Source organism: Dermochelys coriacea, chromosome 6 (assembly GCF_009764565.3).
Source record: "Dermochelys coriacea isolate rDerCor1 chromosome 6, rDerCor1.pri.v4, whole genome shotgun sequence".
Lineage (NCBI taxonomy): Eukaryota > Metazoa > Chordata > Testudines > Dermochelyidae > Dermochelys > Dermochelys coriacea.
The window spans coordinates 114,205,465-114,231,873 of NC_050073.1; the positions used below are offsets into that span (position 1 = coordinate 114,205,465).

A 26,409-nucleotide genomic window follows, 5' to 3' on the forward strand; every position below is an offset into this window, starting at 1 on the left:
CAAAATACATTCTCATTCCTGCTTCATTTAACACAAGCCATTGAATTCATAACTCAGGTCTGAGAATCTGATGACTGGGTAGATATTTTAAACTTTATATTTGCATTTCTACCTGTAAAGAAGGTTCCGTTGAGCTTCCCACGCATCCTTCACGTTTGATTGTCTCAAGAAGGCATTCTGTTCCCGTGGCCCAGTTTTCTACTCCTTTGAGCAGTTCTTCAATTTTCTCCACTCTGGGAAGAAGCTCAGTGGCCTGTTCAGTTACATCTGCATTCTTTTCTCTAAGCTGAGAACATGGAATATTTAGACTCTTAGCAAAGTTAGTATTTGTAAAATGCTCAGAATTTCCTTCTCCCCCCACCCTACATTGCAAGCATTTAATCAGCCTATGGGCTACTTTCTGGCTTTCACTCTGTGACCCAAGATCTTCTTAATGCCAACTGACAAGGGGGCGCAATGAAGTTACAGGAATCTCCTGATTCTGTTATGCACATTCTGGTTCACCAAAGAATGGCATGTGAGGTCTCAAATGAAAGGTTGTGTCACTCTCGTCATCATCATCATTGTGCAATGTATGTGCAGGTGCTGTGTATAAACTGAAAATATATTCTTAATGACAGGTTTCAGAGTAGCAGCCGTGTTAGTCTGTATTAGCAAAAAGAAAAGGAGTACTTGTGGCACCTTAGAGACTAACAAATTTATTTGAGCATAAGCTTTCGTGAGCTACAGCTCACTTCATCGGATGAAGCTTATGCTCAAATAAATTTGTTAGTCTCTAAGGTGCCACAAGTACTCCTTTTCTTTTTGTATATTCTTAATGTCTCTATCAAGGTACTAGTCACCAGAAAAGGTGAAAAACAGCCTATCTGTTCACATGTAACTTGAGTATTTTCTTGTTCACAGTGGATCCCCTCACCAGTCTTAACTGAATGCAAATGAAGGATTGTAAGAAGGAACTTCAGAAAGAATCTAACAGGAAAAGAAAGGCAGCAGGAGAAGAGAATCTTATTTTGAGTGTGGAACAGCATATTTGCTTCATGAAAGAGGGGTCTCAACCAGCCTTGGTTGAGAATTCTAGAGAGAACTTTGGTTCAGATACTCTTTTTTTAGACAAGAGAGTAACTTGTCAGTTAAGTATAAGGTCTAAAAAGCATGTTACGATTTTGTTTAATATGTACCCATTTGTTTCCAATATTCTTACTATTACTTGAATTTCTATTCTGTGATAAACTATTCTTGTTTTCACTATAATTATATCTAAGTGCTATGATGATAAGCAAAGTGCTGGTCCTGAGTTGACTCTTACAGGCCGGTGAATTCTGTCCCTGTGGGAATAGCAGGCCTGTAATTCTGGGGAACAGGGGCTGAATACTGCCGAGAACTCTGAGTACTCAGGGGTTACTGTGTGCCGATCGCTACCTGTACAGAGAGAGCGAGACCTGTGAACACCTGGAAGGCCGTGCTTGTGCTGCCACATACGGTTTCAGGGAGCTGATCTACAGCAGGCAGAGACATGACTACTTCACACTAAGAGAAGGTAGTGGTGAGGTGCCTCACAGCCCTGGGTACCTCTAGGGACCATCACATACACCCCGACAAGCATAGGTGGAAGCTGGGAATGAAGTGGAGATGTAGTGCCCAAAAAAGTGGGGCTGTATATTCAATAGATAAAACTACCCAAATTTAAGTGCTGATATACTGATTAGAATATAGGAGAACTCTTTACCTCTGCATTCTGAATATGTTTCTTACTAGCCTCCGTTGATATATCTGCTGTAACACTGCATGCAGTTGGCACTGCCTCTGCAGGAGACTGAGAATTTCCATTACTGTCAACAACTGACTTCTTTTGCTCTTCTTGCATTCTCAGTAATCTCATCTCCTGTGGAAAGGTTGCATAGCATTTGATACTATCATTAATAAATATACTTTTTAAGGGCTCATCTAGAAAACTGAAACAAGGGGCTCTAGTATATTCTCAGCCATATACACCATTGCATTCAATGCTAATAGAGTTCTAAAGGACTTTTACAACTGGGAACCTGTATGTATTGCTTGCTCTACCCACTCCAAAATGGATAACACTGAATTGTATGAAAGATTATTGATCTGTAAATAACAACCGATAATTATACTGTTAAAAATACAGCTGTGCTTTTGAAATCTACATAACAAAATGATCCCATGAAAATAAACAGAGCTGCGGTTACTTACAAACTGTGTTCTCTTTATAAATTTAGCCCATCTTGTGTTCAGTTTTTTCAGTTCTTTAGAAATATCTGATCCCACTTGCTCATTGCTGACTTCAATTAAGAAGTTTCCAGCTTCATTTAAGGTACCATGCACAGAGTTCCAGTCTGCCAGAATCTCAGTGGGGACCTATAGAGATGCATTGAAAGGATTAAAGACCTACCATGCAGTTCTTTAATATATTTCCCAAAATAATAATAATAATTTGCACTTATAAGACTTCAAAGTGCTTTAAAAAGGTGAACAAGTATCTTTATGCTTAATCACAAGGAGACATTCAATCAAATACCTTTTTAGGATGTCCTTTTCGTGTTTCGTCCACCCATGTCTTCAGTAAATGAATGTTCTCCATATAAGTAGCCCAAGAACATAGAACTTTTTGTAGGACCGTGTTTACATTGTAAATATATTCTCTGCACATAGAAATCTTAGAGTCTACCATCTTAAATAGTTTACTAGTGTCTGGAGGATCACCAGCTAGAATATTAAATACATGATAAAATGAATGTTAGAAATAGACATTAATTCACATCAATAATTTCAAAATAATATTAAGCATATTTCTCAATTGCTTGGAAACTGCCACAATAGAGAAGTGAATCCTTCCTCCTTTGGGTGCTGAAGGGGAATATTATTAATTGTTTGGAAAAACATAAACCAACTAAACAAAACCAACGTTCTGCAGAAAATAAAAGAGGGGTAGCTATGTTAGTCTGTATCCCACAAAAACAATGAGGAGTCCAGTGGCGCTTTAAAGACTAACAGATTTATTTGGGCATAAGCATTCATGGGTAAAAAACCCACTTCTTCAGATGCATGGAGAATTCTAAATAAATCTGCTAGTCTTTAAGGTGCCACTGGACTCCTCATACTTTTATTTTCTAAAAAAACAATCAGGAATTTAAAACATTAATAATGATCAGTTTAAAGCACAACTCTTATTAAAGTACTATATTATTTGCATTCACTTACCTAAGACATTCTTGCTTATGTTTTTGTTTTTCATGTCTTCACATATTTGAAAAGCCCTCTCTAGTTGAGTTGTGACTCCCCTTTCTTCAATAAAATCCTGCCCAAAGTTAAAGGAAATTGAGATGGGTAATACTGACTGACATAAAAATATGTAGAAAATTCAGTTTGTGATCAATTAATTTTTAGAACATGAACCCATAAGATACAGGCCAAACATAAACAGAGCAAAATCAAATTACTTTCACTGCATCCCATCCCCCACCCTCTGTATGAATTATGCCTACTATAGGGCCTGATCTTGCAAACGGTTACTTCTGTAAGTAATCCTAACTCATGCATTGAGGGTTTGTCTACACAAACACTTAGGGTACGTCTACACTAGAAGCGCTGCTATAGTGTAGACAATTACTACATTGACCTAACACTGTCTACTCTGGCACTTAGGTCGGTTTAACTAAAAGTATCGCAAGGTGTGAATTTTTCACACCTTGAGTGATATAGCTAGGTTGACCTAACTGTCTACTTTAGGCATAGACCAGCCCTTAGTTTGCAGCAAGCTGGGGTATGAATCTACCCACACCAACCTGCCATGTCTGTGTGGACAATGCTGAAGCACACTAATAGTTCACTGATAAGCGTCGATCGAGTCCCATTTCAAAGAGGATTAGATCAAAGCGCATTAATAAACAGTTAATGCATGTCACCAGAGTCCACAGAGTTAGCCCCCAGCAGGCTAGTGTGGGGGAGGTTCACACCCAAGTTTACTGTGAACAAACAGTTCATGTAGATAAACCCTCAGGCCATTGACTCAAAGAGGCCACAGTACTTGCCTGAGTCAGGATTAGTCATTTCAGAATTAAGTTCTCAGATCATAAACTCCTTGGGGAAGGAGTTTGTTTCTGATAAGCCTGTAAAGTGCCATGAGCACCTATGGCACTACAGAATTAATACACAGGACTTCTGGTTTGGGGGATTTATTAGGTTCATTTTTTAGGATTTACTTTTTGCAATTTTTGAATTGTATGTAGATGTCCAAAAATCAAGGGGTTTCACAACTTTGTTACTATATACTGTATGTTCCCTAGTGCACTTTAACACAGTACTGTTTCAAACAGCACTACATCTATGCACGCTAGGGAACCTTTAGTGTGCACCAGCAGGATCAACATGGTCCAATTAATGAGCAACACTTAGTGTACTTTAGAAATCATACCCCTACAGTCTGCATTACTGCTCTGTATAGACAATCTCTTAAATACAAGTAACAATTTTTGATGTTTTTCTGGTGTCTATTGAATAAACATGGATTTTTTTTTAATATCAGGTTTGTTTTATTGCTGCTTATCAGTTAAAACCAAAAATCAAAAGCCCAATAATACATTATAATAATAAATCTGTGTTAACAATATACCAGATGAAACTGACAGAATCCAAGAAATTCAGAGGAAAGGCAACATTTCAATTTTCAACCCACCATGTTATGGGTTATTATTGCTGATGTCTTCAAGAATAATGTGATTTTACACAACATGTTGCCCCATCCTGCAGTTCTAATGCAGGCAAAATTCTCCCTGATTGTAATTGGAGCATTGCCTGTCTAAGGACTGTAATGTTGAGCCCCATACGTGCTCTAATAACCAGTCACAAAATGGGAGGTAAGCACAAAATGTAATCAGACAAGTCAACTCATCTGCAACGAGGACCATAAGGATATGTGCATATTGGGGAGGAAGAGAAAGAAGGGCTGCTGAGTATTACTCTCTGGGAGTAGCAGGTGGTGGCAGACGGCTTCTACATTTAGAGTCCTGCTGCTGCAGAATTGTGACAGGAGGCACAGCAGACCACCTGCTGTCCTGTGTGAGATGTTTGTGAATTTAAGGCAGGGAGTGGGCCTATATTGCCGACCCTTGCATACTACAGGAGGAAAGGAGGCTAATCAACTGCCCCCAAAGACAATGACAGAAGAGAGGTGGTCACAGATAATCACATCATCAGAAGAGAGAGATAAATGGGGGAGAAGGGGGAGTATTCAGGGCCTGTCATGGAGAAGGTATCTTGGCTCATGGCTTTTGCTCAAAATCCTGCGAAAACTCATCACTTGCATAGGATTTGGACTCACAATCAAATGAAACTCAGTGGTTTGGATTGAGTTTTGCTTTGGAGTTCTTGGGTTCAAATGAAATTGAAGCTTAAGAGTGAAATCACTCTCACTGGATCCAACAAAAAAAAGCATCACTGAATCGAGGCCAGAACCAAACCAGAGTGTTTTATGAAACTCTGGGAAACTGTAACTGGAAATGAGAGACTGAAAAAGAGATGGAGGGAGGAAAGAAATGCAGCATAAGGTGTATTATTGTAAACACTATCCATACTGGCGGGGTCCATTCTAATGTAAGATGATGGTCACAATCACATAGTCACATTTAGCATAGTGTGCATGGCATGAGTACAACAGCCTTTGATAATTTATTTTAATGAGAAAAATTAACTAGCTTCAGAAAGGGGGTTAGTCCTTCATCACTCTATATGCTTCTCCTTGCTGCACAGTGACAAACTGCTGGATGATCATAAATAAAATTTTCATTCCATAGTTGTTTGCAGTGTTGTTATAACATGTTGGTTTCAGATATGAGATAGACAAGGTAGGCAAAGTGATGTCTTTTATTAGACCAACTTCAATCGGTGGAAGAAAATACAAGCTTTAGAGCTACACAGAGCTCTGTACCTTTCCACCAGTAGAGGTTGGGACAATAAAATATATTACCTCACCTACCTTGTCTCACCTTTATTCTAGTCTGAAGTGTATTTTAGCTATATGAGGCATACACATATCTACAGCAAAATGGGAAGATGAACATGGTGATAGCAAGGCCTTTTATAAAGATATAGGTTCATCCTGAAACCCACCCTCCTTTGCATAAATCTCAAATTGCCTCCAGCTATGAGAGTCCATGCTGGATGGAGTTAGATCTAAGGCTGTATCCCAGAGGGCAACTACCACTGGTTTAAATTGGAGAACAGTTGCCAAAAATATTAACTATTTTTAAACTTACATGCCAATCTCTCAGCAATAACTCCACAGATTCCTTAGTCCCATATTTGATATCCCTGATATTTAACTTTAATGTCACTTCATCCAAGATAGCGGAGCACAGGCAGTAGTGGTATTCTAGAAGTATGCTGAAGTTTGTAGACTGGATATTGCTAAATCTGGAAAACAGTAGAGTTTTGGAATTAAACTGGACATAATGAGGCATTCATTTACAGAGACCGACCTCTAACCTAAAAATTACCTGAATTCCAGATATCATATGTAAACACAGTCCTTACTGTTGAAGAAGAAAAAAAATTCTAAAATATTTAGAGTTAATTATTTAAATGAGTAATGATTTGGGCACCTTAATTTTTGGATGTCCAATTTAAGAAACCTTAAAAGGGGCTGATTTTCAGAAAGTTCAGAGCATTCACTGTCTGAAAATCAGGCCCTTGAAAGGTGTCTCTAGTTCAGCACACAAAATCACTGGTCACTTTCGAAAAAGTAGGCTTTAAACTACATGATGATACCCTGATTAGCATAATTGAGATGGAACAAAACAAATTTAAAGTGTTTCAGAATTTACACAAGTTCAATATAACGGTTAATTTTTAATAAGATTAAAACTAATATTCCCCTACTAACTCATCTTCTGTTTTACTTGGAACAGTCTCATAATCCTCATACACCAAACCACCTCTTCCTTCCTCCAAAACCTATATCAAAACACAATTTTTTCACAAAGGTTTTCAAAATTGATCTCTGCAAAATTCTTACTCCAGTTTAAAGTCATAACAATGCCCATCTTACTACTAGCATGTGGCTGACCTGCTTTGCCTGTGTTTGTACTAGACAGTAATAAACTCCTTGAGGCAGGAACATGTTTTTGTATATGTTTGTAGAACACAAAGCAAACTGACGGTGCTCAATAAATAATAAAATCAGAGATGGCAGAATGATGCAGTCCAGTTTTGAGCTAAGAGCTGACTTTGTCAGATGCAAGTTTTTAATTTAATAATACTTTGTACTTATAGTGCTTTCATCTGTAGATCTGCACATGATTTTAAAAGATGGGTAAGTATCATTAACCCTATTTCACAGAGGGGAAACAGGTACAGAGAAGCGATATGACAAGATTCTGCAATAAGTCAGTTGCAGAGTTGGGAACAGACCATTTATGTTTGTGCCATCTAAGTGCATAACGACTGAACACAGAAAACAAATAATTGGAGTGTTTTTCCATAATGGTGCTAAGCTTGCTAAAAATAATAATTTAACTTAATATGAATGTAGTCAACTCAGGTGCCCAACAGGGTAAATCTGAGAATTGCAACCTTCTTTTCATCTCATCTAGCTTCTCAGTTGGAACCAGAGGCATATCCTTCTCATCTTTATTTTCAAAGGATTGAAGGGTGACCAAGTGACAGTCAAAATAATCCATCAAGCCCTGGAAAAGAATATTATAATTAATATATTTCACTGCTAAGTATTGTACTTGGGAATATATAATCCACTCCCATATTACAGTGGGAGCTATTAAGAAAACACATTTACCACAGGATCTCACTTCAGTTTTTATTCAGTACAATATAAATGCATTTCCTACATTACCCCCAAATGTGAGTATTTACCACAGCATAGTAAAAACCTCACCATGTTTTTATATATATATAGGTAATATTGCATTAAGTCAATACTACCAGTGTTCGTTTACTTTTAAAGACACCCTCTCCACATATTGTAGTGCAATATTACATCTTTTCAAAGTATGAAGCTCCTGCTTTGCCACATGTTAGACTGACAGCAAGACCTTGTAAATAAATACCTTTAGTTTTAATTGTCTGATACTGTAAAATCACTATTTAAAAAAACATTTATCCCATTGACAATATATTAACCTTTTGATGGCAGAAGTTGGAATTTTTGCTGCAAATCTCATGGGAACATATCACAGGTGCCAGTTGCCAAAAGAAACAAATTTAACATACAAAGTACCCACAAAGATTGTCTCAGAGTACTATACAGCATTCCCATATGAATATTAATCACAATATGGAATGCAGCATTCCTGTAAACTACTATTAAATACTGATGCCACCTGGGAATTGAAGGTGATAAAAAGTGTATGTCACAGATGAAGGGCACAGTTATAATTACACACAAAACAACTATGTTAGAATTAATCATGTAATTAAAGACTGTATCATAATATATATGTACAACAGGGATAAATTAAGGTTGCACAGGCAACCTTAATTCTCACACTTCTTAATATGTCTGTGGTTGACTTTGCAACTTTAATACTGTTCTTTGAACATATTTTTGTGTGTGTGTGATTTCCTAGGTTTTTTAAAAAACTGAAAATACCTAACACATCATATTGACACCGACATAGGTCATAGCAGTGTTGGAACTAAAGCTGATCTGAAATTTTCCAGCAGAAAGTTTTCCCATTCTGGAAAATGCTGATTTGATAAAATCAAAACATTTTGTAGGAATGTGTTGATTCTGTTGAAATTTTCAACTGGAAATTATTGAAACATGGGCAAAACAACATATTTTCCCTATCCCATTCTCAGAAATAGCCAAACCATTTTGGCTGAAATTTTCAAAAAAAAAAAAAAAATCCACATATGGCAGAAATCCAGCATAGAAAATTACAGCTCAAACTATTATTTAAGCAACTGAAAACAGGGTCTTATATTGGGAAGTGCTGGATAACCTTACTAATAGGCAGCACTACTAGCCCAATCTATAATAAACCCTCCCACCTTCTCAAGCTTACAGGGTACATCAAATAATCAGCCAACTAGGAATATAACCCAAATGGTTGGTCATAAAAGACAAAAGATCATTCAGGTATTCTTTTAAGAGGCTTAAAATTCAAAAGAAAAATTTAAAAATAATATCAGACTTGGGGAGTCAGTGTAAAGATTTCATTACTGGAGTAATATGTTGTGACTTCCAAATATCAAACTATATTCTGTTGTTTTTAAAGCCCCAAGCTGCCAAATACTTAAGCAAGTGCTTAACTTAAAGCACAGTAAGTTTCACTCAAATGAGTGGAATTTAGCCATGTGCTCTTTTGAACAGGGATGGACATAATTATAGATGTAAAGATTAGTATTGCTTATTTGCTTTGCTGACCCAGGGACTAAATTAGTTGCAGGAACCATGCTCTGGGGTGGGACTGGGGATGAGGGGTTTGGGGTGCAGTAGGGTGCTTTGGGCAGGGATCGAGGGGTTTGGAGAGTGGGAGGGGGATCAGGGCAGGGGCAGAGGTTTGGGGCATCAGGGGGTGAGGTCTCCAGCTGGGGGTGCAAGCTCTAGGGTTGGGCTGGGGATGAGAGGTTTGGGGTGCAGAAGGGTGCTCCAGGCTGGGACCAAGGGGCTCAGAGGGTGGGAGGGGGATCAGAGCTGGGGTGCTTGGGGTGGGGACAGCATGTGGAGTGGAGCCCCCTGGCTGCCCCTACACACAGGAGCCAGAGAGGGGCCATGCCACTGCTGCCGGGAGCCACATGGAGCGGTCCCTGACCCTGCTCCCCAGCTGGAGCACCAGAGTGGGGCAAGCTCCAGATCCGCTCCCTAGTGGGAGCTCGAACACTGGATTAAAATGGCTGGTGGGACAGATGTGGCCCGCAGGCCGTAGTTTGCCCACACCTGTGTCAATATGATGAAAATACATTAATTTACTCCCTCCACCAAGGCTCTCTCTTACATCTCACCCCCATAAAGTCAAAAAATTTTTCTACAAAACTCTGTATTTATCTGGTTACCCTGCCATTGTTCAAAATCAACAGCTGCTACCAAAGGCATCTTTAGAAGTACATATATCCTCCAAAAGAAATCAATCCAGTAACCACATTCCCTCACAAAAACTAACATCACTTCCATAGTAGGTGCTTTAGCGGGTCAGATTTAACAAAGTCTTTTTGTGTTTAACAAACCTTAAATAATATCATTTTTTCTTTGAAGAGGGGCATTGCTTTACAGTGGTCCTGCGAATCAGGTAAACCTTCTGCCAGCAGATGTTCTACCTCTTGGAGCCAGACCTCGATGCTGTCCAGAGGTGGGGGTAGTGCACAGTCCAGCTTTGTTTTCCATTCATTAATCTAAAAGGCAAATACAAGTCAATGGTAAAATCTCTCTGTTTATTTCTTACCCTATTCTCAGGGGATTAGCAAGATTATTATATATAATACTTATTAATCTAACATTCTAACTACCTCACAGACAAATTTTGCATTCAGTAGCAAGCAGGCAGTTCCCACAGCAGTCAAATGGGAGTCATTTGGGTGCATCCAAGATCAGAATTTTCTCCCCCGCTTGCAATCTTCTTGGTGCTACAGGGAACTGAGCAGTTTTTGTTGACATACAATGACTAACAAAGTTTTGTCACAGGGAAATTTACCCAAAGTTAGTGGCACCATGACAAATGACTTCTATCATGAATAATGTGCTCTGACTGTCTTTCCACCACTGTGGACCAAAAGTATCTGATCCACATTAGCCACTGATCAAGCAGGGAGATACTTGGCATCGAATCATAGAATATCAGGGTTGGAAGGGACCTCAGGAGGTCATCTAGTCCAACCCCCTGCTCATAGCAGGATCAATCCCCAACTAAATCATCCCGGCCAGGGCTTTGTCAAGCCCGACCTTAAAAACCTCAAAGGAAGGAGATTCCACCACCTCCTTAGGTAATGCATTCCAGTGCTTCACCACTCTCCTAGTGAAAAAGTTTTTTCTAATATCCAATCTAAACCTCCCCCACCGCAACTTGAGACCATTACTCCTTGTTCTGTCATCTGCTACCACTGAGAATAGTCTAGATGCATCCTCTTTGGAACCCCCTTTCAGGTAGTTGAAAGCAGCTATCAAATCCCGCATCATTCTTCTCTTCCGCAGACTAAACAATCCCAGTTCCCTAGCCATTCAATCCTTAGTTCAGGGACAGTCGACATGAGCAAGCTCATTATCAAGTACTATCCAATGGGATTAACAGTCCTGCTATGGCAGAGTTGGATAATGGAGGAAAGCCACCCATGCCATGGAAAAAAAGTATCTCGTCAGCTACAGACTCTATTGCTCGCTCTTCTCTCTGCTGCTTCATTATTTTAACCCTAATTATGTCAAACCGAACATTTTAAGCAGAGATCAGCCCAAAACTCTGCATCTGAATGTTGCTAAGCTCAGAGGATGATCAGATCGAGATCATGCTTTGCATGCCGCTGGCAACCCTAGGATCAGATAGGCGTAAAGAGGGCCACATTTGTCATCACCCTCCTCTACCCACAAACCCCAACTCCACCCCCACACCTTTGCAGCCCTGCACACCAGGCCAGCTCAACTGGACCTCAGGATCATGGCCAATACCTCAGTATAGTGATTCCTCCCCCTCCCCAAAAAGGAGAAATATAATTATACTACAGTATTAATTCCTGGGGTGAGCTTTATCGTCTTCATAGAATGTAAAAAGAAAATGAGTACTTGTGGCACATTAGAGACTAACAAATTTATTTGAGCATAAGCTTTCGTGAGCTACAGCTCACTTCATCGGATGCATTCGGTGGAAAATACAGTGGGGAGATTTATATACACACACAGAGAACATGAAACAATGGGTTTATCATACACACTGTAGGGAGACTGATCACTTAAGATGAGCTATTACCAGCAGGAAGGGGGAGGTAGGAGGAAAACCTTTTATGGTGATAATCAAGGTGGGCCATTTCCAGCAGTTAACAAGAACGTCTGAGGAACAGTGGGGAGTGGGATGGGGGGGAGAAATAACATGGGGAAATACTTTTACTTTGTGTAATGACTCATCCACTCCCAGTCTCTATTCAAGCCTCAGTTAATTGTATCCAGTTTGCAAATTAATTCCAATTCAGCAGTCTCTCGCTGGAGTCTGTTTTTGAAGTGTTTTTGTTGAAGGATAGCCACTCTCAGGTCTGTAATCGAGCGACCGGAGAGACAGAAGTGTTCTCCAATTGTTTTTTGAATGTTATAATTCTTGACGTCTGATTTGTGTCCATTTATTCTTTTACGTAGAGACTGTCCAGTTTGACCTATGTACATGGCAGAGGGGCATTGCTGGCACATGATGGCATATATCACATTGGTAGATGCGCAGGTGAACAAGCCTCTGATAGTGTGGCTGATGTGATTAGGCCCTATGATGGTGTCCCCTGAATAGATATATGGACAGAGTTGGCAACAGGCTTTGTTGCAAGGATAGGTTCCTGAGTTAGTGGTTCTGTTGTGTGGTGTGTGGTTGCTGGTGAGTATTTGCTTCAGGTTGGGGGGCTGTCTGTAAGCAAGGACTGGTCTGTCTCCCAAGATCTGTGAGAGTGATGGTTCGTCCTTCAGGAGAGGTTGTAGATCCTTGATGATGTGTTGGAGAGGTTTTAGTTGGGGGCTGAAGGTGATGGCTAGTGGCGTTCTGTTATTTTCTTTGTTGGGCCTGTCCTGTAGTAGGTGACTTCTGGGTAGTCTTCTGGCTCTGTCAATCTGTTTCTTCACTTCAGCAGGTGGGTATTGTAGTTGTAAGAATGCTTGATAGAGATCTTGTAGGTGTTTGTCTCTGTCTGAGGGGTTGGAGCAATTGCGGTTATATCGTAGAGCTTGGCTGTAGACAATGGATCGTGTGGTGTGATCTGGATGAAAGCTAGAGGCATGTAGGTAGGCATAGCGGTCAGTAGGTTTCCGATATAGGGTGGTGTTTATGTGACCATCACTTATTAGAACCGTAGTGTCCAGGAAGTGGATCTCTTGTGTGGACTGGTCCAGGCTGAGGTTGATGGTGGGATGGAAATTGTTGAAATCATGGTGGAATTCCTCAAGGGCTTCTTTTCCATGGATCCAGATGATGAAGATGTCATCAATGTAGCGCAAGTGGAGTAGGGACATTAGGGGACGAGAGCTGAGGAAGCGTTGTTCTAAGTCAGCCACAAAAATGTTGGCATACTGTGGGGCCATGCGGGTACCCATTGGAGTGCTGCTGATTTGAAGGTACATTGTCCCCAAATGTGAAATAGTTATGGGTGAGGACAAAGTCACAAAGTTCAGCCACCAGGTTAGCCGTGACATTGGGGATACTGTTCCTGACAGCTTGTAGTCCATCTTTTCTATTCCTACCTACATGCCTCTAGCTTTCATCCAGATCACACCACATGATACACTGTCTACAGCCAAGCTCTACGGTATATATATTTCATGAGCTGTAGCTCACAAAAGCTTATGCTCAAATAAATTTGTTAGTGTCTAAGGTGCCACAAGTACTCCTTTTCTTTTTGCGAATACAGACTAACACGGCTGCTACTCTGAAACCTGTCTTCATAGAATGTGTTCACATTAATAACATAAACAGCAGCTAGAAATACTTCTGTAACCTGGGAGGTTAGGTTATCCCATGTTGCTCTCATCCGTTTCTGATCTTCATTTAGCTCAAGCACACTTCTTTTTGAAGACAACACTGGCAGAAAGGGTCTTTTCTCTTCATTAAATAATTCCATAAATGACAGCATTTCCTAGGGTTAAAATGGGAAGGCAATCTATAGTGGAAAACTACCACATGTAATAATTCCTAGAACCAGATATTACTGTTGGAGGTGAATTTCTGACTCCCATTTACTTCAGTGGGTGATCCAGATAAGAAATGATGGAATGATAAAACCACTGAGGTCAATGGGAATCAGGCACGATCATCTAAGGGCAGTATCTGGGCCTTACAATATAAAACTGTAGCTGAATTTTTATTTAATATCATGTTAATACATTATTCCCAAGCAAATGGACAGTAATATCTCTAACTTTTTCTCGTGCTATAACTATTCAACTGTACTGAGAAAAATGTCTTGTCTGAGACTAGGCATAGTCAACATGGGGAACTGTGAAGGATAGGAGGATATTACACGTTAGGTACAAAGCCGAAATGTGCCACACAGATGTTGCCCAACCGGGGCGAAAACATTTTAAAATCTGTTACTTTTGCATTTTGGCTGTCAATGCATAGACTGTCAAGAGGGAAGTCAGACCAGCTGCAGAACATAGAGAATCTAGCCTGGCTGACTCTGCATGGAACTTAAATAAGAGGAAGAGAAGAAAACACTTCTCCCTCCCTATTATAATATTCCATCACTTGTTTTCAGTCAGACTGCGTATGGATTCATGTTCTCTCAGGGGCAAATTGTGACTATCACCCCACTATTAGTGTAGAGGGCCCTGGATTCAGCAAAACCACTAGCAAGGGAAACCACTGCATAGGGACTGCAAGTCCCATACTCTTCCAGAAGTACAACTCCATGGGGTCTCCCTGATGGATGATGGGTTTGGGGGCAGGCTAGGGAAAGTGCGGTATGTGGATCCACTGGCCATTCTTCCTCTGCTCCTAAAGAGGACAGAGACAATTAGGGGTTGCTGCAGCATGAAGCTGCAATAGCACTCACTGTGTGGAGAAGGGGATAATTACCTCTCTAATGGCCCCACAAATCTCCCTTCTACATACTCGATTATCTGGGCTGAACAAATGAAGGAAGCCATTCCCCTAAGGCATGAGTAGCAGCCAACATTTCCAGCACCCCTTCAGTGATAAACTGACCGCAAGACCTACAATATTATCACCATAGTAACTGGGAAGCATATATCTACATTCCTCCTGGAGAGGGAATTTTATCTTAACTCTTTCTTGGTGACTGGTTTATTTACCAAATCCAGTGACAGATTTTGGGGGGGCGAGGGAGGAGGCGGTGCTAAATTTAAATCTTCAGATTGGACAATAGCTTGAAAAGCTACTTTTGGGGGGCTTATTTTAATATTTTTCTTTGCAAATATCATATTCAAAAATGTTATTTAATACTACTTACTTGAAATTTTTTATAGTATGTTTCATTTTCTGTATCAACCAACAACTTTGTTAACTTCTTCTCTTGTGCAGTCAGCCAGCTCATGGCCTCTTTTACTTTCCCCTGGTAATTGGAGCAGAAAATTCCATTTTTGCATTCTGCAAGTCTTATTTTTAGTTTGCATTGTGCCATAAAAACAACACACTAGTGAAGCCTTCCCACTCACTAAAGGTCTGTTCCAAAGCCCATTGAAATCAATGAAAAGACTCCCACTGATTTAATGAGCTTTGGATCAGGCCGTACAAATAGATGAAAGCCAAAATCTTCAAACCTAGTGCCAGAAGTTAGTTTCCTGAATACAGAAGGCAGCTTGAAACAAGTAGCCAGACTTCAGGGTGTTACAGGAACATTCTATCATATGTAAATTTTTGGTTAATAGATAAAGGTGCCAGTAGATGGCATTCAAGAATATACAGCATACATCCTGGGTTTTGAATAGAATAGAATAGAATAGAATTCTTGCTGTGCCCTCCAAATGGTTTTCTACGAATGCTCTTTATATCAGCTTCTAACAAGAAGGATCTGGGTTGCTCAGCACTTTTGAAAATCAGTCTACTTCTATCTAGGTACCTAGCTATAATTTTGGGAGCTTGTATTTAGGCAACCAGGTCTGAAAATGTTGGCTGGAATATTTATGGACATCTTAACTAACAAAAAAGTGAACTTTGCAACAAAATTTGTGTCTACACTATTAAAAAAAAATCTACCATGTTGGGGATTTTGGTTACAATAAGATAGGGACACACAAGATTAGAATAAGCTCAGTTGTGTCATTGTAGACAAGATCACACCATGTTTTATAACTATGTTACTGAATCATGCTACAGGGGGTGGGCAAACTTTTTGGGCCGAGGGCCACATCTGGGTGGGGAAATTGTATGCATGGCTGGGGCAGGGGGTTGGGGTGCGGGAGGGAGTGCGGGGTGTGGGAGGGGATGCAGTGTGCAGGAACGGGCTCAGGGCAAGGGATTGGGGCAGAGGAGGGGTGTGGACTGCGGGAGGGAGCTCAGGGCAGCAGGTGCAGGGTGCGACGGGGCTCAGGGCAAGGACTTGGGGTGCACAGGGGTGCAGGGTACAGCGGGGGCTCAGGACAGGGACTGGGGGGGAAGGATGCAGGAGGGGTTCAGGCTCTGGACCGGCGCCACTTAACTAAAGCGGCTCTAGGGTGGCAGCGGCGCGCACCAGGGCCAGGGCAGGCTCCCTGCCTGCCTCCCCTGGCCCCACGCCGCTCCGGGAAGCAGCCAGCACCATCTCCCTGCGCGGCCCTGGGAGCGGGAGTGGCACACACAGGGCTCCGCGGGCTGTCCTTGCCACGCCTCCAGGTATCTCCCCCGAAGCTCCTATTGGCCGCAGTTCCCTGTTTCAATGGGAGCTGCGGGGGGCAGTGCCTGGAGGCAAGGACAACGCATGGAGCCCTCTGCCCCTGCCCAGGTGCCCCAGGGACATGGTGCTGGCCACTTCTGAGAGCGGCGCAGGGCTTGTGGCACCAGGGGGGGCAATCCCACAGGCCAGACCCAAGGCCCTGAGAGGCTACAGGCTTTGCAAAGGAGGTGTTGAAATTCTCACTCAGAGTTATGAAAAGCAAAAAGTACACTCATTTGGCTTGGTTCAATGATAAAAGAAATGACATACCTGCATGTCTTCTTCAGCCACAGGTAAACTTCTGGAATATTGCAGAAACTGAGCCACATAAGTCATGATAGATTTTTCATCTGGACTGATAACATCGACATCTGTGAGAGGTAGCACACTATTAGCTCATTCCTGCACATTTCTCAGTTTGATTGTACAATTATATTCTACAGAGCAATCGTGAAAATTTAGCAAATACAAATTAATTTATTTTCAGCATTTCAGTTAAAATTTCACTGATAAAAAACAGTATTAAATGGATTTTTTTCCCTCAGGAATACTGTAATACAAAACAGCAAATTAGAAAAGAAGTGGGCAATTGTTAATATCGTCATCATGCAGCTTTATATTTTTCTTCTAAAGGATGTTCCTGTAATTGTTGCCAAGTCAAAACTCCTATTAATTCAGGTTCCCTATGAACTATTCAGCAAAGAACCTCAGGTTAGAACATTCTTACTTTTATTATAAAGATCAGTATTTCATTTTACCCCCCAATCATCACAGTAATTAAACATTAAAAATTCTATTTAGGTACATGTACATTGCAACCGAAACCCCCAACAGCAAGTCTCAGACACCAGCTCAACTGACTTGGGCTCATGCTACAGGGCTAAAAATAGCAGCCCAGTTAGGCTGGAGCCCAGGATCTGAGACCCACTCCCTTCACAGGGCTTTAGCCTGAGTGGGAATATCTATACTGCTAATTTTAGCCCATAGCGTGAGCGCTGAGCCTATGTCCGTTGACCCAGGCTTTAGAACTCGCTGCCATAGCTTTTTTTTGCGGTGTAGATGTATCCTTTGTTATGAACTGACACTGGTTTGACAGTATCAGCATCAGACCTTATACCAAGTGTATGCAAAATAGATCATTTACCTTCAGGTTCAAGAAGTCTTGGAATATTTAATTCATGTTCTGCAATTTTAAAAGCCTCCTTCAGATTTTCTTTGTTAGTTCTACCTTTTGCTCTGTCCATGTCAACTAAATCTGGTCTTAAAGCATGGATGATAGCTAAAAAAGCCAGTCCATTCCTCCAGCTTGATTGGAAATCTGCCACTTTGATAGATTCATTCCTGCCCCAAAATCATAAAGAATAAAATGTCATGTTCTGTTTTCTTAAAATATTTAACATTCAGTTATCGGTACAATGTAAACCATGTCAGACTGGGCCTAATCCAAATCCCACTTGAGTTACTGGGAATCTTTCCAATTCTGTGGAAGCTGAGTCAGCCCCATTATGCACGGTCAATATAATCGGTCCAACAAACTTAAAAACTGAAATAGTTTTCATTGCTTAGTATCATGCTGCTTTTACTTCTTGCTGTGTGCTGCAATGGCACGTGGATGACCAAATTTTCTTTTTTTTATTTATTACATTTAAGGCATCTATCAATGCCTTTTACAGCACAAAAAACAACAAGCCAATAGGAGTCAGGCATCTTACTACCTGAGGCCTTTTTGAAAATCCCAGACTTAAATTTATTACATTACTTTTGGAAAGTTGTTGTTGTTTTTCCAAAATGTTCAACTGAATTAGGACTAGAGAAATGAAAAACATATTTAGAGAGGGATCCCACAATTTCTACAATGCATCTGGTGTCTAGATGATACATTGATGTACACAGAAGATTCATGAGTCATAATGAGTCCTGAGAAAACAAACTCCTCAAAAAACAGTTTGTCTACAGTGGATATGATAGTATGCGAACAGGGGTTAACGCAGGGTGTCAGTGATCTTTCATGATTGAAACGTGAGGGGCCATTGATTTAAAAACCAAAGTTGGTCTTATATACATGTTATAGCAGCAACTGATATGTTAAACCCACTCTAATCACAATCAAATAGATTATACCTTTTCTGAATAAAGACAGGCAAAAGAAAGATGATTAGGAAAGAGAGAGCTTTCATTCACATGCAAACCCCATAGCCTTAATAAAACAAATGAAAAATATAGAAAATGTAAGATTCAACACCTGACAAGTCCCATATATACATCCAGCAGAAAACACCTGCTTTGCTGACAAACACTCTAACGTCCCACTAACATGAATGGAAGATTAGTGGGGTGACACCAGAAAAGGTAACCTGGAGAGCTAGAAAGAAAGGGCCGAGGTTTCGGTAATATTTTTTAAAATGTATTTGTGCCAGGCAGTGGTTTTTCAAGGAAATTCAGATGTAAAGCCCTGATCTTGCAAAATCATATGCACATGATTAGCACTCTCATTTAAGTCAATGGAATGACCTGCAGTATGTCAAGTGAAGCAGGTGTACAAATCTCTGTTGGAGCAGAGCCTGAGCCTTCTTAACTCTATAAAAAGTCCTTAGCTCATGAAACGCTTTCTTTTGGCTTGTGCAATGCTCTGGGGGGAAAATGCATGAACTGGGATGTTGATTCTTTTCTAGGCATTCTGATTTTTTTTGTTCAACAAATTCTTGGACGATTAGTGTAACTTTGTTACTAAGAGAACCAGTAAATGCTAATCCAACAGGATTAAAACTGGCAAAGCATGCAAGCATTGCAGTAGGCGCATTACACAGAGAATGGAGACAGCTGATAAAAAAGAAAGCCCAACAAGTCAATTTATTTATCAGTGTTTTCTTTGTAAAGTTAGCTCCAACTTCTTATATTTAAAGGACCCACGTCAACATATTTAGGCCCCAAATTTGAAATCCAAGCTTTGTTAGAATTGATGTGAAATGTCAACTAGATTCTAATGTGCTACTTCTTTGTTATATCTAATAATCAGTCACTAAGAAATTAAACAGACAAAATATAGCGCCTTTATAGGGTGACAGTAAAAATAAACATGAGATACAGTTTATACGCTTTCATGGTACTTACATTGAACATTGCTCCTTCACCCACAACAGGAGGGCCTTTTTTGCAGATATCTTCCACCGTTTCTTAACTTTACCTCTTTTTCTTGCCTGTGGGCTTGCAGCTGAAGATGAGTCGACAACGCTCGAACAATCAAGAGATGGTTGATTATAACTACTACCAAGGGTCCATGCAAGCTCTTCAATCTACCAGAGTCAAGGGGAGAGTTTAACAATGTAAAAAAATCACTGTTCACACTTGCTCAGAAGAGACTTGTCAGATTGGCCCAGTTTAATTCCCGAAAGATTCTGTCTGCATGGAGCATGCTCCAGCCCAGGGTTGAGAAGAACCTGTCTCTCCTGTGATAGCTGTCTCTCCTGTGCACATACCTTCAGGCACAATCTGGCCCATGATTTTAAACCAGTTATAAAAAAATATTGACATGCACATCACACTGCTGTCAATCATATCCTGCTCAGCTAACAGGGACCCTAGTACCCATTTCAGAGAAGCAGCTACAATGCAGAATTAGAACATATTAGATGTTTCTTCTCTGAGCCAACACTTCAGGCATACATTGTGCTTATGCATAATTAATCTCATTTTGTGACCATTTTATTCCACAATTATTTTTATGTTTTTCTCTATTAAAAATACTTTCTCACATCACTGCAATACTTACATGAAAATGTAATATAATTGTCCAAATTAGGCCAAGCACAATGGAAGGTTTTCCTTCAATAATGTCAGCAACATGAATATTTATGACCTTGATCTGGAAAAAGAGGATCACTGTTAAAGAAGGAACATATTCAACAAACTAAACTGGTGTGAAGAGTGAATTTTAAAGTTAACTTTAATACTCACTGATTTGTTCTTTAAAAATTTCAAGGCATTTTCTATATTGCTTCTGCACTGGAACGTGTTACATCCTTTCTCCCGTGGCTACAAAGTAAAAAGAAAATATTGCACTATCAGCTATGACAATCTGTTTTATTTTAGATTGTTCACCAATAAAGGTCCAAATCCTGCAAAGACTGATGTCTGATTTTGCATCCATTGACACCAGTGGCAAAGCTTCCATTGACTTAAATGTTGCAGCATCAAGACCCTTGTGAGCAGGCAGCTCAAGCACAGTGCCAGCAAGTTCTTGCTGCTTGAGCCCTTGCAACAAGGACAGCTGATTCTCAATGAGAGAGCATGCAAGCCATGAGACAGTTGTTCCTGGCAGTGGAAGGTGTGACAGGATACTCACCCACGGACTCCAGTGGAATTGCTCACATGCTTACAGTTAAGCACATCTATAAATCTTTACAGGATTTAGGCCAAAGCCAGGATTTCATTCCTTTATTTTATCTTACCAGTTGTTGGCCTGAAAGTACTTCCAGCAGGTCCAAGAGCACACGACCTTCTTTGACATCTGTATATAGATCTGAGATAACGGAAGGAGGAGTATGCTGCAAAAGTAATACATTTAGATGCAAGTTATATACTGAATTCTGAAATCATCGTCGAGCAAAATATCACTGATTGCTTTGCTTCTTTTTTAAAAAAAGTTTTCTTTTTTTGCCCTTTTTTTTGTTCCACCTACCATTTTTCTGCTTATTTCAACAGAATGATATAGAAAATAGATTTCTTTTAAAGCTGAGGGACCCAGTTCAAGAAAGCATCCTTGTTCAGCAAAGCACTTAAGTAATTAAAGCCAATTAACTTTAAGCACATGCTTAAATGCTTTCCCGAATAAGGGTGGAATGAAGCACCCGTTAAAGCACTTTCCTGTACTGGGGCCAAAATTATCATGTTTCAAGCTATGCCTTTAAGGAGGCTAAGAAGAGGAGGGTAGCTCAGTTTTGATGCAAAATTTCCAGTAACTAATTTTGAAAAATACGAAGGTCAGAAAAAGCAGTTGATTAACGTTCTTGCTTTTCACCAATGAAGCCTAAGGTTTGAATATTGACTCTGGAGATAAATGAAAATGACCTCAATGTTGCTTGCTATTTACAGGCTTCGTAAAACCAAACTGTGGCTCCCCATCTCTTCTCAAGAAGGGACCAGCACTGAAACAGTTCATACGCCGCAGGTCAGGACCAAAATGCATTGACAGAGCATATTTGTGAAAGCTTTCAAGTACCTGCCTCCACTGCAGCTATTTCTGTTAATCCTTGACTTTCACTGAATTAAAACAATGTTTTAAAAGCATTCCAGTGTAGCACAAACATACAACAATAAAACAAACATCCTATGATAATGCCGCTATAACACCACCAAAAAAACCTCCAACCAACCAAACAAAAACACCACACAAATATATAACCACACACACCTGTCTCTGCCATGTGCATGTTATTCAACAGTTAAAACATACCTTTCCAAGCTAATTTTCCCTGTTCAACCATGAATATTTAAATTTGTTTGGTTTATTCATTCTTTTACACTTTGCTCTCCAAAGTACAGTTCTAAATTTATCCACAAACAGCAACATTAAAAAAACAACAACTTTGTTTAACATTAGTTAAGGTTGCTCTCCTCAATAAACAAATCATAAAAAATTAGGAAATGCAAAGTAAAGGATAAAAAGTTTGTGAAGTGAAGCATTCTTGAGTTAGGAAATGCCAGAACGAACATTGATCATGCAATCTTAATTCAGCCCACTTGTGCATATGCATTATGATACAGTCATTAATTACATGATCCCATATTAGTATTATATTATTATTTTACACAGAACCCTGGTTTGTTCAGGGCATAGGATGGATCTGCTCTGAGGATGAAATGTGATTGTGTAGTGAAGGAGCCTGTTGTCTGTAGGACCCCTACCTCATTTGCTGCAGAAGTTGGTAGGTTTGTAGTGAATGAGCCAGAGGCTGGAGGAAAACAAAGGATGGTCTTGTGGTCAGGACAGTTCAATGCCACCCTGAAGGCTTAGATTCTATCTGCCTCTGCAACAGAGTTCCTATGTGATGCTTGGCAAGTCAATTACACCAAACAGTTCACAAAGTCACTTCTGCATGTAATTAAAGACTATATAACAATCATACCCACAGGGGCACTGAATTAAGGTTCCTTGGGCAACATTCATTCTGGCATTTCCTAATTTGATAATGCTTGACTTTGGAATTTTTTAATCCTTTTATATCCTTAACTTTGTACTTCTTATTTTTTATGGTTTGTTTACTGAGGAAGGCAATCTTAAAGAATGTTAAACAAAAAAATCTTCAAGAACGTTAAACAAAAACATTTTTGTTATTGAATTTCCTGATTGCCCCAGGCAGGAGGCGGGGGAAGCAGGGGGAAGGCGTTGATCTGTGGAGTCTGCCAGCAGGCGGGAGGTGCTGGGAGGGAGCGGGGGGGGGTGTAGGGGAGCTGATGGGGGGCAGCCAGACTGTTTAATACCTGTATTAAATTGCTTATTTAAAATTGTTTAAAATGTATATAATGCCTTTTGTCTGGCAAAAAAAAGTTTCCCTGGAACCTAACCCCCCCATTCACATTAATTCTTATGGGAAATTGGATTCGCTTAACATCATTTCACTTGAAGTGAAATTTTTCAGGAACATAACTACAATGTTAAGTGAGGAGTTACTGTAATAGAGCACTTCCACCTTTGTTGTTTTCAATGTACATTTTATTGCCATTGTTATCTTTGTGAAGCGCCACATTTCACCACACTGTCATGTCGACAAATATATTCAAAGTAATTAAATTAATTTGTTGTCATATAAAACACTTGGAAAGCCAGAAGAAGCACAGGAAAGGGGCTGTCGTTTTGTAGCTTTGTATTCATGTAACCCTTTTTGAGGAAAGTAACAAACAATTAACCTTGAACTGAAACAGTACAAACCCAAACAGCCCAACAGGAACTTATCCAAACACAGTATGCTTCCATTCAATTACTCCGGTGACCTGTCATAGTCTGAGGTAAATCAGTTATCAAAGGTAGCCATTGCCATGACAATAGGATACAGTGTTGTTGTAGTCGTGTTGGTCCCAAGATATTAGAGAGACAAGGTGGGTGAGGCAACAGCTTTTATTGGGCCAACTTCGGTGAGAGACTCTTTCACCAACAGAAGTTGGTCCAATAAAAGCTATTACCTCACCCACCTTGTTTCTCTAACAAGGGTAACAGTAATTTTCCCCAAGTGTGCAAGCGAACTGGGGGAGGGTGAGTGATGAGTGGTTATCTCCAATGTCACAATGTTACAGCTCACGTAACAGCAGAGGGCATCAAATGTAGGGAGGAAGGAGGGAAGCTGGGGAATCAGGCTTTTTCACTGTTCCTGTTTTCCCAAATTTCCTAAATAAACTACAATAAATCAATATAAAATACACATTGGAGATCATTCCTCACACATATTAATTAGTGAGTGAAATTTGCTTCAAATTTCCCATGGTATGTTTACAAAAAAAGGGTTTTGAGATACAGAAGCTGAAAAGCATTTCTGATGCAACCTTAACTACGGTCTCATTATTGCAAGACAATAAGATAAAACTATGTTCCACAGACCATTTTCTTACCTTTGCCAACTGTGAATTTATCCAACCAGTGAAGGTTTTCTTCTGGATGCATTCCTGCTCCGCTGTAAAAAAAGAAAAATCACTTAATAAAACAATTTAACTATTTTTATTTCACTTTTTTAAAGAGAAACATGGACTCCAACTCAAATCTAAGTTCTGTCTTCAGTTATCTCAGTGGGTTTTTTATACAGATTTTAATATTATTTTCTGGAATCTAACTGGTATTTTCCTCCACTCAGAAATGAAAGCATCTCCAAGAGCTCCACAACCAGAAAACGCACTCTTACTGGACTTGATGGGGCTTTATCTGAGGGAAAGGTCCATCCCCACAGAGAATCTTAATGTTCTTTAAGATTTTTTTTTAAAGCTCAACTAATGCAAATAGTAAAATGAACAAATGAGCCTACAAAGCAATATGTCTAAAACAACTTGGGCCTCAACTTATTTCTAAATGTGCCTCAAATGCCTTAGGCCTTTTGTCAGCATAAATCCACTGTTGCAATTCTAAAAGTTCAGATCTAGGGTAAAATTGTCAAAAGTGTCAAAAATCACTAAGGGTTTGTCTACACAGGGATAAAAAACCTGCAGCAGGTCCTGGTCAGCTGACTTGGGCTCACAGGTCTCAGGCTCCCAGGCTGAAAAATCATTGTGTAGACGTTTGGGCTCGGGCCTGAGTCCCAGCTCTGAGATCCTCTGAGGGTGAAGGGAACTCAGACTCCAGCCCAAGGCCAAATGTCTATACAGCGATTTTTTAGCCCCACAGCCTGAGCCCTGCAAGTCGAGGCTGTGCTACGAGGCTTCTGTCCCCGTATATACATACCCCAGGTGTCTAAGTCCCATTGACTCTGCAAGAAAACCAAAATACTCTCTTTCTTTCCCTCCCCTCCCTTTTATTTAAGAACCCCCCAAAGATCTAATTTTATTTAATTCTTCATTTTTACACAGTACAGCTAATAGGAATAATATGTTAGTTGGCATACGACTACAATTATTATCAAATGCTCTCACATGACTCACATTAAAGGTAGTGGGAGCTGCATGAACAAATCTAAAGGCATAATCTATTTTGATTTCTCTGGTGTCCCTCCCAGGCTTTAGGCATATATTTCATTCAACTTAGGTTGCTACCAACCTTCGTCTCCCGACAGCTTTCCCACTACCTGCATCCTACCTGATTAAAGCCATGAAATCTGAGGTGCAAGGTAACAGACCTATGGTAATCCAACTAGAAAGATGATTAAACCAGGCCAATTAACTTGGCCACTGAATTAGAACAAATTCTGACGTGTATGGCGCTTATCCCTCTCTCTTGGTTCCAACTTGTATGCACACTCGTGGGGCATTTTGAAACTAGTGCTCTTGTTAGCTAAGATGTGTAATGTTGTATCTAGAACATTGGTTAAAACAGACTGAAAAGGGTAGGGGAGATTACACTGTACCAGCCCAGCAGAGGGAACAAACTCTATCTGCAAAGTATGATTTTCATCCAGATCGGGAGGGCCAGTAGTACGACCTCCACATCATTGACACAATGCAGGACGCGAGGAGAAGGTGCTGGCAGAGTGACCATGCATGGGGCCCTCTGCAGCCCCAGTGCACCAGAAAGGGAGTGTCTGCTTGAGGAGTGAGCAGAAGAGGGGTTTGGGGATCTGCACTTACATAGATCCCGAGGCCCAGAACTCCTACATATAGGGTGCAGAGGAGTAATGGCTATACCATCCATAGGCTGTCTGTAACCTACCCCTCAGGCTGGGAATTGGTGAATTCCAAAGTCCCCCACCTCACCATTCCCAACACCATTCCCCAAACAGCCAGGCTTTTTGAGGGGAGGGATGCCAGCCCAATACCTGCCTGGGAAGAGATAGGAAGAGCTGTGTCTTGAGGGCCCTCCCCTCCCTCATGTGTGAGGGGAAAGTAGAGCAAAAATGGCCTGACAGAATTGTTCAAGTCCGTTCTGCAGTCACTGCAGTGCCCTGTACATGGCTCCAATCTTGTGCCTGCCCCTACACAGCCTTCAACAAGAACTCCCACTATGAGGTAGAAGGTGACTGGATCTGAGAGCAATGGACTGCTGGTAGGAGGGGCTCTGTGGGCACTGAAAGCCTAGCAGCCATCTCGGGGATGGAGTTATCTCTAACCATGCAATGAGTCCAGATTCTAAACTGGTAGGCAGCTGGTAGAAACAAAAATGTTAGCAGAGGGGATCATGTGAAACTGAACAGCCCTTGGGCCCCAAAGCCTTCCAGCTATATAACTGCACAAATAATCCAAAAGATAAATATG

The 26,409-nt window shown here is 40.5% G+C and overlaps 1 protein-coding gene across 1 annotated transcript in view; it reads right to left on the reverse strand.

Annotated features, from left to right (window-relative positions):
• The window catches only part of SYNE2 (spectrin repeat containing nuclear envelope protein 2), a 267,053-nt gene that overhangs the window by 202,751 nt on the left and 37,893 nt on the right, over positions 1–26,409 (reverse strand). Inside the window, 17 exon segments of the mRNA XM_043517646.1 lie at positions 113–286; positions 1,727–1,882; positions 2,215–2,379; positions 2,540–2,727; positions 3,223–3,319; positions 6,276–6,432; positions 7,591–7,703; positions 10,204–10,368; positions 13,651–13,788; positions 15,124–15,225; positions 16,795–16,895; positions 17,669–17,865; positions 19,636–19,817; positions 20,294–20,386; positions 20,479–20,556; positions 20,973–21,068; positions 24,127–24,188. Of these exon segments, the coding sequence (XP_043373581.1) occupies positions 113–286; positions 1,727–1,882; positions 2,215–2,379; positions 2,540–2,727; positions 3,223–3,319; positions 6,276–6,432; positions 7,591–7,703; positions 10,204–10,368; positions 13,651–13,788; positions 15,124–15,225; positions 16,795–16,895; positions 17,669–17,865; positions 19,636–19,817; positions 20,294–20,386; positions 20,479–20,556; positions 20,973–21,068; positions 24,127–24,188 (2,264 nt within the window).